We start from the raw sequence: 15,319 nt of genomic DNA, 5'->3' as shown, positions 1-15,319 counted from the left end.
ATTGGTTATGTATCATTAATAATAAAGTACATAATACTGTATGTATAATTTTCTTTGAATACATGGAAGGAATAAGATAAAACTTATAGTACTTTTTCTACATGGAATGCGTTATCGCATTTTACATTAATGTATATGGGATAAACTGTTTCAATTAACGAGCTTTTTGCACTGTGAGTAAGATTCTGGAACGAGGTTCCACTGTGCTGTCTTCTGACAATACGTACTCTTGCTGCCTATTGGTCTTGCCATGGAAGGAGATGTGTAACTTACTTTCTGAAATCCCTACGAACGATTTTAGTAATACGTATCTGAATTTTTTTAATGCTAGCAGTCATGCATATTCGATAAGGGCTCCAAATACTGAAACAATACTTCATAATATCCCGCCTAGTGTATTTCATGCGGTCTCCTAACAAACGTCCAGCAGTTTCCCAGAATGCTGCCAACATTAATTCTTCCATTTGCTTTACCTATTATTGGTTTGACGAGTTTGTTCCATTTCATATCATTTCATAGTATTGCACCTACGTGTTTATTGTGATGCGATAAGCTTCAAAAGATTATACCTGAAATTGTAACAATATTCTTTCTCTTGTTTATGCCATTATCTTGCCTTTAGACACGTACAATGACAGAAAAATTTGCAAGACCGAGGAGGAACTGTGCGACATAAACGAAAGTTAGTAAGTGTGTTTCTACATCTGGAAGATGATGTCTGTTACAGTTTCGCGCCAGTCGCGAATGAGTGGCGGAAGTAGCGCCTCTATGAGCATGCAACTCAGGTTTGCTTGAAATACACGCTGTAATGGTCTTGTGCGTTAGTTATCTTTGGGACTGGACGTGGTGAGTTCATGTTGGTCAAAAATGCCTTTAAGATGACAAAGACACCATTATCAACACCTCACTGAGTTTGAATGTGGTCTTGTGATAGGGCTATGAGAAGCTAGATGTTCCTTATGTGATACTGCAGAAAAACCTGGCAGGAATGTAGCCAATAATTGCTAGCAGCAGTGGTCACGAGAACCTACGGTCGCTAGAAGACTGGGCTCCAACCGGCCACATGGCACTACCGAGAGGAAAGACCATCGTGTTTGGTGTATGGCTATGATGCATCATACTGCATCTGCACTAGCAATTTGAGTAGTAGTTGATACCATAGTCACATAATGAACTGTTAAAAATCGGTTACTTCAAGAACAGCTCTGGCCCAGGTGTTCTGTAGCGTACATTTTACTGACCCCAAATCATGACCATTTGCAACTTTATTGGCGTCAAGTGAGAGCTGACTTGAGGCCAGGATGGAGGTCTGTTGTGTTTTCTGATAAAAGCCAGTTCTGCCTCAGTGCCAGTAATGGCTGTGTGTTGGTTAGGAGGAAGTCAGTTGAGGCCCTGCAACCAACCTGACGTCATACTACACTCATGCTCATAAATTAAGGATAATTGTAGAATGTGGTGCCACACAACGTGGCACTACACAAAATGGGCGCTAATAGCATAGGCACATAGGGAACACACACGACACAGATCTGTAAGTCCACGGTATTGGTGATAAGTTGAGAAAACAATCCCAAAACACATGTGCTACAAAACGCCACTGTTTCCTCCGCATGTACCCTGACATCAATATGGGATATGATCACCATGCACACGTACACAGGCCGCACAACGGGTTGGCATACTCTGGATCAGGTGGTGGAGCGGCTGCTGGGATACAGCCTCCCATTCTTGCACCAGTGCCTGTCAGAGCCCCTGAAGTGTCCCAGGGGTTAGAAAACATGCAGCGATGCGTCGATCGAGAGCATTCCAGACGTGCTCAACGGGGCTTAGGTCGGGAGAACAGGCAGGCCACTCCATTCGCCTGATATTCTTCTGTTTCAAGGTGCTCCTCCACGATGGCCGCTCGTTGGGGCCGTGTGTTATCATCCATCAGGAGGAAGGTGGGACCCACTGCACCCCTGAAAAGGCGGACATACTGGCGCAAAATGACGTTCTGATACACGTGACCTGTTACAGTTTCTCTGTCAAAGACAAGCAGGAGTGTACGTGCACCAATCATAATCCCGCACCACACCAACAAACCATGACCTCCATACAGGTCCTTTTCAAGGACATTAAGGGGTTGGTACGTGGTTCCTGGTTCATGCCAGATGAAAACCTGGCGAGAATCACTGTTCAGACTATAACTGGACTCGTCTGTGAACATAACCTGGGACCACTGTTCCAATGACCATGTATTGTGTTCTTGACATAAGGCTTTACGGGCTCTCGTGGGGTCAGCGGAATGCATCTTGCTCTCCAGGCGAATAAACCATGTCTGTTCAGTCGTCTGTAGACTGTGTGTCTGGAGACAACTGTTCCAGTGGCTGCAGTAAGGTCCCGAGCAAGGCTACCTGCAGTACTCCGAGGCCGTCTGCAGTCACTAGAGATGGGCAAACTGAAACACGTAACTGTTTCGAAACAAATGAAACAGTACAATCTAATGTTTCGCTACGCTGTTTCGAAACAGTGAAACAGTTTGTGTTTTGTAATCTAATAAACCTACACATTTTATCATCTTGAATGTCTACTGTATGAGTATGTTCATATAAACACAAATGAGGTGCGCGAGCAGAAAGTATGAAACTATCACTTAGGCGTATTGACAGTTTCGTATTTCCTGCAACAAATGCACTGCTTTCGTGTCGCGTGACTTTCATACTTTTCATTTGGCTGAGGACAGCCATAGCTGAAGACAGAAGAACCACCACGAACGGAACTGGAGGTGGGAGCAAACTGCAGAAACTACGGATATGCTACTGGGATTCCCACATTCCGTTAGTATGGGTAATATACCCATCCTTCTAATTTCCATTCACACAAAGGGAATCGTTGTGGGTAATAGGCACATTGACTATAGACTCACAAATAACGCAAAATGATTCGAATAAATAACAAAATACAACAGAAAAATAATTGCCTTTGAAGGTGTTTCGAACCGTTACTATAAACTCACCATGCTCCCTAGCCCTTCCCGTTCACCTTTCCCTTATATACACTCCTGGAAATGGAAAAAAGAACACATTGACACCGGTGTGTCAGACCCACCATACTTGCTCCGGACACTGCGAGAGGGCTGTACAAGCAATGATCACACGCACGGCACAGCGGACACACCAGGAACCGCGGTGTTGGCCGTCGAATGGCACTAGCTGCGCAGCATTTGTGCACCGCCGCCGTCAGTGTCAGCCAGTTTGCCGTGGCATACGGAGCTCCATCGCAGTCTTTAACACTGGTAGCATGCCGCGACAGCGTGGACGTGAACCGTATGTGCAGTTGACGGACTTTGAGCGAGGGCGTATAGTGGGCATGCGGGAGGCCGGGTCGACGTACCGCCGAATTGCTCAACACGTGGGGCGTGAGGTCTCCACAGTACATCGATGTTGTCGCCAGTGGTCGGCGGAATGTGCACGTGCCCGTCGACCTGGGACCGGACCGCAGCGACGCACGGATGCACGCCAAGACCGTAGGATCCTACGCAGTGCCATAGGGGACCGCACCGCCACTTCCCAGCAAATTAGGGACACTGTTGCTCCTGGGGTATCGGCGAGGACCATTCGCAACCGTCTCCATGAAGCTGGGCTATGGTCCCGCACACCGTTAGACCGTCTTCCGCTCACGCCCCAACATCGTGCAGCCCGCCTCCAATGGTGTCGCGACAGGCGTGAATGGAAGGGACGAATGGAGACGTGTCATCTTCAGCGATAAGAGTCGCTTCTGCCTTGGTGCCAATGATGGTCGTATGCGTGTTTGGCGCCGTGCAGGTGAGCGCCACAATCAGGACTGCATACGACCGAGGCACACAGGGCCAACACCCGGCATCATGGTGTGGGGAGCGATCTCCTACACTGGCCGTACACCTCTGGTGATCGTCGAGGGGACACTGAATAGTGCACGGTACATCCAAACCGTCATCGAGCCCATCGTTCTACCATTCCTAGACCGGCAAGGGAACTTGCTGTTCCAACAGGACAATGCACGTCCGCATGTATCCCGTGCCACCCAACGTGCTCTACAAGGTGTAAGTCAACTACCCTGGCCAGCAAGATCTCCGGATCTGTCCCCCATTGAGCATGTTTGGGACTGGATGAAGCGTCGTCTCACGCGGTCTGCACGTCCAGCACGAACGCTGGTCCAACTGAGGCGCCAGGTGGAAATGACATGGCAAGCCGTTCCATAGGACTACATCCAGCATCTCTACGATCGTCTCCATGGGAGAATAGCAGCCTGCATTGCTGCGAAAGGTGGATATACACTGTACTAGTGCCGACATTGTGCATGCTCTGTTGCCTGTGTCTATGTGCCTGTGGTTCTGTCAGTGTGATCATGTGATGTATCTGACCCCAGGAATGTGTCAATAAAGTTTCCCCTTCCTGGGACAATGAATTCACGGTGTTCTTATTTCAATTTCCATGAGTGTAGTCTCATTTTGTTCGCTTTCGTTCGTTGCATCTGCTCGGGGCGGACGTCGTGACATCCGTTTTAAGTTCGTTGTTGATCGGTTAACTCAGTTTTTTTATTACAGAGGGCAACTAACCCTCTGACCGAACACGCTGAGCTACCGTTCCGGGTACAATAAGTGATATGTCAAACAGATTGCTTCGAATTATACCTACATCAAATTTATGTATATGTCTAATAACTCTCACTCTACGCCTTTTTTTTAATTCAAAATGTTGCAGGCTTACTTGCGTTTCTTAATATGATTACTATCCATGAACAGAGAAGCGTATATCATAAAAAGTGTAATTTAACTGAATGATTTTCACATATTTATTATTTTGAATGTGAATAGTATGCGTTGTTTTATTGTTTGGTTAGTGTTTATAAAGCAGATGTTACACCATTTCGGAATAGGACAGTCAGCTAGAAACGAAGCTTTATTTTCGGATACCTTAAACTTCATGCTGTTGCCTGTCAAAACGATTTCGACACTCTTGAAAGAGTTTCATGAAGTGGTATGTTTGTGTTTCAGTACCTATTCCGAGCCCAATCTCGTCCGACACAGAGCGGAATGAAACATCACTGTTTCGATACAATTAGTCCGTTCCAAGCACAGATGGACTGAATCAGCCTTATTTTGAAACAACGATACAGTTTCTGTGTCTGGCTCGAGATCGAATCTAGTCCGGTTATCCGAGACAGAGGCGGAATGAAACACCACTGTTTCGAAACAGTGAACCACAGCCTTTCCGAAACACTGAAACACTTCCACGTATCGATACACTGTATCGAAACATAGAAACAGTGACCAAGTCTAGCAGGCACTGATGGTGAGATATCAGTCTCCTTGTGGTGTTGTACACTGTGGACGTCCCGTACTGTAGCACCTAAACACCTTTCCTGTCTGCTGGAATCGTTGCCATAATCTTGAGGTCACACTTTGTGGCACACGGAGGGCCCATGCCAGATCTGCTGCGTTCAACCAGACTCCAGTCGCCCTAGTATTCTACCCCTCATAACATCATCAATATGTGTTCTTTGAGCCATTTTCAACACACAGTCGCCATTAGCACGTCTGAAAACGTCTGCAGACTTACTCACTGCACCTTACTCTGACCTCCGCGTATTTGGACTGCTGCCAGCGCCACCGGGCGACGACCGCAGGTCAAATACACTGCATGGTCATACCTTGAAGTGATTTAAAACAGCAAACCGCCCACCAGAGCGTTGTTTCACCATGTGTCAGCATTATCCTTAATTTATGAGCACGAGTGTAGAAACAGTGGACCTACACCTGGAGTTATGACAGAGGGTGGAATTTTGTATGATAGCAGCAGCAATCGCATGATTACTAGGAGAATGAAGCCAAAGCGACGCCAGACTGCATTGTTGCTAAATTTATCCAAGTTGGTGACTCTCCTGGGGAGGGGGGGGGGGGGGGTCTTCCTCATCCCGGGTTCTAGATATGACAACATTGCATTGCGTCACCACCCCCACTCCTCTGAACTTCCCCCTCCTCCCCCACTTGCAAACTGGTGGGAAAGATTATTCTAGAGCTGCTTCCACACTCTGCCGCACGCTTTACGTCACCCCCAGCCCTCACTTTTTTACAATTGCATTCGTGTGTATGTTTGCCTCGAAGTTTGCCGATCGAAAGTCTTTGTCCACAATACCGCCACCAGAAGGTGCTCGAACTATCTTACAGCTGCCCCCTGTCCCCAGTTGTGAATTGATGGACAGAGAGGAGTTTAATAACTGTATTATCTGTAAGCATACAGTTGAGAACTGCATCCATTGACACGGGGAATGGAAGGAGGTGATAATGGACGAGCATTTGGGGAATACTTTTCAGCAAACAATGGTGATGCAGCAGGATGGTCTGAAGATGCATTTCACAACTCATAGAGACTATTGCCTGTGCTTGAGCTGATAGTGATTTTATTTTGAAATGGCCGGTCAGTCCACAGTGCAGGAGATAACTTCACACCTCTACTGCCACCACCAGATGACACTTCTTCCCGACCCTATGTACCTCGCTCTTTGTCATCGTAGTTTCCTACAGATGGCTTCCATTACACTGTTCTGTGCCCTACTCGATAAACACACTGCAGCCCTGGTGCTCGAAGTTCAAATAAATGGTGCTCTCATTATTTCTCGGCAACTTTGTCCTATTCCACTGACTCTGAGAGATACAGCTGCAGAGGGACTTGTACACAGATACGTGGTAAGAAGGGATATTACGGGAAAAAGGGATAGGACACCAAACTATCACTGAAGCGTAAGAAGATTGCCTCCTACCGATCCACAAGTGTATAGCTGCTGAGGAACTTGTACACAGATACATGGTAAGAAGGGATAGGGCATAAATCTATCACCGAAGTGTAAGAAGACCAATACACACTACCACAACTGATGGTAAATGCTTCACTGCTCGAATTAAACATCAAAATTGTCTTGAAAAAACACTACTCATAAACAAAAGATCGTAAACAACACATGCACTGTGAATTGAGTAAAATGATTGCAATAACATAAATACCACAAAAACAAACCCCAAAAGATCTCGCCAGGTGCGAGTGGCAGCAGCTGCAAGTGAGTTCACCTCGATCTGCAGATACAAACCAACCAGCTGAAAAACAGTTTTATCTCACCTCCTACCTTCCCTCCTCCCTCCCTCTCCTCATAGCTTAAGTAGAGATAGCGATTTTCCAGCGCTTCTCTATCCTGTCACTGATGGCACACAAAGAGATCCACTTGGCAGCAACGATACACTGTTCCCAGTATGCAGAAATCAGCCACAGATGGGCAAAGGACTCAAGAACAGGACGCTTCCAGCAAGCCATTAAACGTATTTCTCAGAAAGACTGCCCCTTCTAGAATATTGCGAAATATCTGACTATCTGTCACAGATGAAGAACTCAATGAGCAACAGCAGCATGTTTTCAAACGTTGTGTAGGTGCCACTTTCTGAAAGTGGTCCTTGGCTCTGAGCACTATGCGACTTAACTTCTGAGGTCATCAGTCGCCTACAACTTAGAACTAATTAAACCTAACTAACCTAAGGACATCACACACATCCATGCCCGAGGCAGGATTCGAACCTGCAACCGTAGCGGTCGCTTGGCCCCAGACTGTAGCGTCTAGAACTGCACAGCCACTCCGGCCGGCAAAGTGGTCCTTGGCGAAGTAAAGTCAGGCTCATATATAAGAAACATTGAAATAATATGTCCTGCGTAAATGAAATACTATCATTTTTTATCGGCGGCGAACTTACTCTAAATAAGGATGGCGTCATCTTCTGAGTTGGAGAACACCCAATGTCTTCAGACTGAAAGACAGACAAGTCTTTCGAAGCAGAATCTGCGAATATTATAAAATCTTCTACACCAGCAAAATTCGTACAAATATGATGCGTTACACGTTATTATGACAGGCCATGTAACTTTTATTGAATCTTGGAATATTGTTAAAAGTGACATACACACACGCACACACACACACACACACACACACACACACACACACACACACACACAACAGACCATGTTATAAGTGACTGTAACTGCAGAAGATGCTATGTGTGTAAAAGAAAAAAATGTTTGTTTTCAATTTATTTTCATTATCTCTAAAAGTATACACATCAAAAAAAGTTTTGCATCACCCCGGTTCCCAGAACTCATGAAGATAGACGTTGACTGTGGATATTGTATCACAAACACAGTCCCTTTGACTGTTCAGAGATGTCACTAAACCCAGCCAAAGATGTAAACAACCATGCATGAGCAGTGCCTATTAGACGGAGGGGTTCCGACAGCCAATCAGTTCCAGTCATTCCACCAGGAAGGAGGTACACGGCTCGTGTCTTCTGTAGTTCAACCATGCCTAGACGGTCAACACCGCTGTTTGATCGCACCCGCTTTGTTACTTTGTGCCAGGAAGGGCTCTCAACAAGGGAAGTGTCCAGGTGTCTCGGAGTGAACCAAAGCGATGTATTTCGGACATGCAGGACATACAGAGAGACACGAATTGTCAATGACATGCCTCGCTCAGGCTGCCCAAGGGCTGCTAATCCAGTGGATGACTGCTACCTACAGATATGACCCGGAGGAACCCTGACAGTAACGCCACCATGTTGAATAATGCTTTTCGTGCAGCTACAGGAGGTCGTGTTATGACTCAAACTGTGCGCAATAGGCTGCATGATGAGCAACTTCTCGTCCGAAGTCCGTGGCGAGATCAATCTTTGCAACCACGACACCATGCAGCACGGTACAGATGGGCTTAACAACATGCTGAATGGACTGCTCAGGGTTGGCATCACTTTCTCTTCACCGATGAGTGTTACATATCTGGGGTGGCATTATGTGGGGCCGACGTATGCCGCTGGTGCACGTGGAAGGCGCCGTAACGACTGTACGATGATACGTGAATGCCATCCTACGACTGACAGTGCAACCATATCGGTAGCATATTGGCGAGGCATTCGTTTTCATGGACGACAATTCGCGGCCCCATCGTGCACATCTTGTGAACGACTTCCTTCAGGATAACGACATTGCTCGACTAGAGAGGCCAGCATGTTCTCCAGACATGAACCCTATCGAACATCCTGTTTATGGACGACGTGACCCACCACTCACTCTTAGGGATCCACGCCGAATCACCGTCGAAGAGTGGGACAATCTGGACCAACAGTGTCTTGATGAACTTGTGAATAGTATGCCACGACGAATACAGGCATGCATGAATGCAAGAGGACGTGCTACTGGGTATTAGAGGTACTGGTGTGTACAGCAATCTGGAACACCACCTCTGAAGGTCTCGCTGTATGGTGATACAGCATGCAATGTGTGGTTTTCATGAGCAATAAAAAGGGCGGAAATGATGTTTATGTTGATATCTATTCCAATTTTCTGTACAGGTTCCGGAACTCTCGGAACAGAGGTGAACTAAAACTTTTTTTGATGTGTGTATTTTAACATCATCATCGTCACATCATCATACAATGTTATACTCAGCCTTGGTGCCAATGGCGGTGAGGCTGATCTGGTGGAGTTTAGTATCAGCAGTACTGGTGACCATTAGTGGGGGAATCATCGAGTGGCAACATGTACCACATCAGTAGTGGTAGGAGTGAGTCCACCTTTGTGAGTCAGGTATCAGCTCTGGTGACCGGTGGACTGTCTGGTATACCACCTCCGTATAATAATTAACTGAAATTAGCTCCATCACACAGAAATTTGATCATTTCACATGTCCTGCATGTAGCCCCTTCTGAATTCCAGCCTTTGGCATTAGTACATTTTCACAGCAAATACCTGTTCATAACAACCTCTACCTGACCATATGACACACGTTACTCGTACACCAAGCTCGGCCCTGTAGGCTTGTGATCTCATACTAAGTCTGTGATACAGATCCTCAGTCCTTATTATGCTGTAGAAGGAGCCACCTCTGTCTTTTCTTAACTCACAGTACCTGTTAAAAAATCCTCAGCTACAATGTATTTCCTTGGTTATGACTTTTTCACCTCTGTCCTACTCTGTTCAGTTTACCTCATGAGAAGCTGGACCCAGTCAGTTTATCACATCATCTAGTCATTATCTGTGTGTGTTTATACATACCTTAACCAAAGCATAAATGAATTTCAAACTTACTCTCTCTATTAAGTTGCTCTATCATCTGTTGTAGTTTATCTGCACTAGAGGTTAACTGTATAGTGTTCTCAGGGGAAAAACAAAGACCATTCAACCATATTCCAATAAGCGATATTCCTTCTTGATTTTTAAATGCATTCGTGAAACAGAACCATGGTTCTAGATCATGTTGGATGAATAAAGGAGATGTCTCCAGATGTTATTGCACGAAAATACATGCACTGCAATAGAACAGCTCTGTAGGCTTGTATGAGTGGACAATGTTCACACACATGATTAAAGAACCACCACCTCACTGAATCACTAATCTGAGAGGTGAACTTATGCTCATCCACTGCATTGATGTGATTATTTTTGCTTCTATACAGTAGTGCAAATCAATCGATTATTGGCACTTCGCATTCAGATGTTAAAGGGGGACTACTATGCATAAAATACATAGACAGAATGAGAGTTGTTTTTCACAGTCCATCTGAAACTACTTTAGATATTGAAATATAAATTATGTAATTCACAGTCATGAAATAATATTGATAGAGAAATTTTTTTCCATATTTGATAATTCATAAAAACTTAAGTTATCTAGGTGGTGCTATTTACTATGCAATGAACACGCTTTGGGCATACATCGCTTCAACATCTCGGTTAGAGTATTGGCTTCCAAGATTTGTGACAGAAAACTATGTATAGCAAACACTGGGTAAATAATAATCATTAATCACTCAATAGGTTACACATCCTCAGAGCATTTAGAATTCAGATCACGCCTTATTCCTATGCACAGAGTTAACTTACTAACTTACCTGCTATGTCACTGAGAATGAATTCACCTGTAATAATTCCTTCATTAAATTACGAACCTCTAGAAACTTTGCAATATCATTGAACGAATCATTACACATTCAGAGGGGCACTCGAATCAAGCTATCAGATATGTGTGAGAATGAGCTACAGTGCAAGTCTGTGGAGATAATAAAATAGCGAGCTTAAGGACCTCTGGCACTCTAACTATTCAGACAACTCTCCCAGTGAAATCAAGATACAGTTCATCTGTATGGTCGGTTGTATTTTAATCCTCACAGAAAGCTGGCAAGATTAAAATCTATGGTATTAAACACTGTTATGTACTCACATTCAATCAACTCCACCTCCAACTCCTCCTCCTCCCACTCGATTGTGTCGAGGAGGTTATCTACTTCATCCCAAATCTCGTCCTCTGCAGTGGTAAACACTGTGGTGTACTCACCATCTGCTGGGTGCCATTCCATCTCAAAATCCACCACGATCTGTGGGGGCTGCCCTGCGGTTAGCAACGGAAAAATAAATTATACTACTGCACATTATTTATCCGAAATTATATCAGCTGATTGAAGTTGCAACAACAACTTGGTCACATACCCCAGTAAATTCCATTGTGTCTGCAGTTGATTTTGTGTTTCCTTACCACATGAAAATGCCTCCTCCTCTTCTGATGATGCTGCGCAAAAAAGAAAATAGGAGCATCACAATCACAGAGTTTCAAACTATACATGTATGCAGATGAGTAAACACACAGAATTGCTGTTAATAATTATGGAGAAGAATAGACTTACACCAAAATCTCTGAGCCCTGATGTGAACTGCTGACGACAATGTGGATAACTGCTTGAGCTTCGGGGGACGGCTATTGACAAGAGAATAGCTGGTTTGAGGTGGTAGGGTTGCAGGTCGATTACATCCCTATTGGATGAGCTGCCTTGGAGTTACATGACTAGCTGTGGCTGGGGTGTCTGGACTGCTGGAATATGTCCTGAATGCATAACTTATGTCCTGTACCTTTATTACACCACTGGGATCCCTTTGTAATTAAAAAAAGAAAAGAAAAACTACAGCAACAGTGCAGATTACAAGTCTTGTCTTCATCAACAGGAACATGTGTATAAAGATATTTGAGCAGCTACATAGTGGTTGCTGCTGTGTACTGAATCGTTTGTGCATGCATCAAACACATGCATGACAGACCTTATTCGCCAAACCGAGAGTGATAAATGGTTATGACTGTTGAACCTACACCAGATGATGAATTGCCCACGTGAACCATCAGTGTTCTGCTGTTCTGCTCCCTGCTGGTTCAATTACGTAATTAAAGCAAGGGTGTTTAAAAAGCAAGATTTGCAGAATTGATTCTTATTTAGACAACGCAGATGTTGAATTTGATAAAAGAAAAGCGGACGATTGGGTTGCTAACATGTAGAATGATAACCTGTGGTTAGGGGCTGCTGCAGTCCCTCTTACTTAGCGTGAGAGCTACTTGTAACTGAGGAGTGCTCCATAACCAATTAATTCACTCGATCAGAATGCTGAGAATTTACAGAAGCAGTGAGAATAGTGTTGATCAAGAGCGGAAATTCTATAATTCACCAGTAATGTAGTGTACTTTTGCATTAAGAAATCTCGGTGCACTGTTTCTGTGATGAATTCCTGTAGTAGATAATTTCACTGATGTTGGAAATATACGAGGTGTGACAATAAAGTAATGAGACTGATGTGATTAAAAATGTTGCTTACCGTTTTAGTCAAGTTTAGTGTTGTCTCCTTCAAAGTACTTTCCTTCCAGCGCTGCTGCCATGGATGGTAACACTTCTGGAACTCACGTTCTGTAATATCCTCCAAGACCCTCGTCACAGCTTGTTGGACATCTTGTGTTATTTGAAAATGGTGTCCCTTGACGACCGTTTTGACTAGTGGAAATAGAAAAAAGTAATACGGAGCGACATCTGGTGAATAAGGTGGGTGTGGTAGTACTGAAATTTGTTTTGAGGTTAAAAATTGCTGCACTGACAGAGCAGTTTCGGATGGCGCATTATCATGATGCAGAATCCAATTATCAGCAATGTTGGTATGGACATGAAGAACTCTTTTACGAAGTCATTCTAAAATTTCTTTGTAGTAATATTGGTTAACTGTTTGTCCATGAGGCACCCACTCTTTATGAACAATTCCCTCGGAATCAGAGAAGCACGCAAGCATGCATTTCACTTCTGACTTTGACATGCAAGCTGTTTTTGGTCTGGGTGGTCCCTTTGAGCACCATTGCGAACTTTGGCGTTTTGTCTCTAGATCGCACTGAAAGAACCAACTTCCATTACCAGTGATAACATGGCTCAACAATTCTGGATTGATTTCCGCTTGCTCTAACAGATCGGCTGCCACATTTTTCTGTGTTTCTCGCTGTTGTGGTGTGAGATTTTTGGGGACCATTTTTGCACACATCTTTTTCATACCAAGATCTTCAGTTATTATTAGACGAACCGTTTCTCAATTGATGTTCAGTTCTTCTGCAATCATTTTCAAGGACAATCTTCAATCAGATCATACGAGTTCATGCACCCTGGCCAAGTTGACATCCGTTCGTGAGGTTGATGGTCGTCCACTATGGTCTTCATCTTCAATATTCGTTCTGCCTTCACTAAACATTTTATGCCAACGAAAAACTTGAGCTCTTGACCTAAATTCCTCTCCAAAAGCCTTCTGAAGCTTACTATAAGTTGTCGTCGCGTTTTCACCCAACTGAATGCAAAAGGAAATGACATACCGTTGGGCAATTTTATGCGGTTCCATTTCCGTGACGGGAGTCACAAACACATGTTAACTTATTACAGCACAACTCACGACTGAGCAGTTGCATCGATTTAGGGTTGCCATAATCCAAGGATGAAAATCAAGGACAAAATTCGGTGATTATAAAGATGTGGTTGAAACACGGGCCGATACGTTGTGCGAGTGACCATTGGTTTTCATTTCAGTTGAATCTTCATCATTACTTTACAGTGATAATTACACAATGTCCTTTCACCTTTCTGCACGTCAGCCAAATCTTCATAATTACCATAATTCAAACAGTGATTCTGCCAGCAAAGAAGTTGTAATTAATCCAAGCATTAATGGGGTCTATAAAGGAGTGGTCAATGATGAAGAAAATTAATTGCAATTGACATTAAATAACTTTTTAATTAAAGCACTGAACACAAATTATTAGCATGTACACAATCATGCTGCTACAATTGATATATATCTTTCACTTTAAGCTTTAAACCAGTCATATTTCTCTGAGCCCTGGACAGAAGAAAGAAACTCGCTCCAATTCTGAATCAGTCTATGAAACTGAAACAATCGCAGTGAATCGATTATTGCACTGCGTCCACAGTCTGTTTTGAAAATAGCCGAGCGATTCTGAAGTGACACGGCTTCCAACGGCTATCGTCAAGTTTGCAGGAGTTATGAAACACTTGATCGGTGGCCAGGGGCGAAACTTGCGTATTTTTTTTTTTTTTTTTTTACTTAGTAGCCACTTTTTTCGCGGACATTTTCCTCTTCGTCCAGGACACCCGTCTCCGAGCATAAAATCGCGGACTGTCCGCGAAATCCGCGACGTATAGCAACCCTAATCGATGTGCTGCTTGGACTAGAAGCAGCTTACAGAAAAAGGTCAAAGATATTGTGCCTACGCAAGCCTGCAGGGTTGCCACATCTTGCAAAGAAAATCAGTCTCATTACCTTATTGTCGCATATCGTCTATACACAAACGGATGGGTTTGAGTCCTTTACAATGTGCAGACACAGCTCCTGTGTGTGTGTGTGTGTGTGTGTGTGTGTGTGTGTGTGTGTGTTGGCGTGTGATGCACTTTGCGTGAGTGTACACACACACACACACACACACACACACACACAATCACCCTGCGAACTAGAGGGGAAAAGTGGAGTTGTTCTAGAAACCCCAGCCCACTGAAGTCTACAGCTCGTGGTCGCATTCTCACTTCCCAAGCACAGGGTCCCGGTTTCGATTCCTGCCAGGGTCAGGTATTTTCACCTGCCTCGAGATGACTGGATGTTTGTGTTGTCCTCATCATTTCATCATCATTCATGAAAGTGGCGAGTTTGGACTGATCAAAGGTTGGGAATTTGTACGGGCGCTGATAACCACACAGTTGAGCACCCCACAAACCACCACCACCACCATCATCATCATCATCATCATCATCATCATCATCCCCATCATCCCCATCATCATCATCATCAGACCACTGGAGAAGTGTTGCTACTACAAGAGAAATATTGTGACCCACTTTCAAAGCAGATAGCTGACAGAAAACATTTCTCCAATGTTAGAGTGGTTGCACTGTTTCAACCCAATGCAGGAG

At 44.3% G+C, this 15,319-nt stretch overlaps 1 protein-coding gene across 4 annotated transcripts in view; it reads right to left on the bottom strand.

The window, feature by feature from the left end:
• Positions 1-15,319, bottom strand: part of LOC126330410 (F-box/LRR-repeat protein 2-like) — a 91,647-nt gene that overhangs the window by 56,158 nt on the left and 20,170 nt on the right. For all 4 annotated transcript variants that reach the window (XR_007562898.1, XM_049996357.1, XM_049996355.1 and 1 more), the window contains exons 2-4: positions 11,538-11,616; positions 11,272-11,439; positions 7,757-7,842 (exon numbers count right to left, since the gene is read on the bottom strand). Coding sequence is in view for 3 of the 4 variants with exons in the window: in XM_049996357.1 (XP_049852314.1) it covers positions 7,757-7,842; positions 11,272-11,439; positions 11,538-11,616 (333 nt within the window). In the remaining variant the exon portion in view is untranslated. The remainder of the gene's footprint in view (positions 1-7,756; positions 7,843-11,271; positions 11,440-11,537; positions 11,617-15,319) is intronic.

This window comes from Schistocerca gregaria, chromosome 2 (genome assembly GCF_023897955.1).
Source record: "Schistocerca gregaria isolate iqSchGreg1 chromosome 2, iqSchGreg1.2, whole genome shotgun sequence".
In the NCBI taxonomy this organism is placed as follows: Eukaryota; Metazoa; Arthropoda; class Insecta; order Orthoptera; family Acrididae; genus Schistocerca; species Schistocerca gregaria.
Note: the sequence above shows the minus strand (reverse complement) of the source record. Positions and strands in the feature narration are given on the sequence as shown.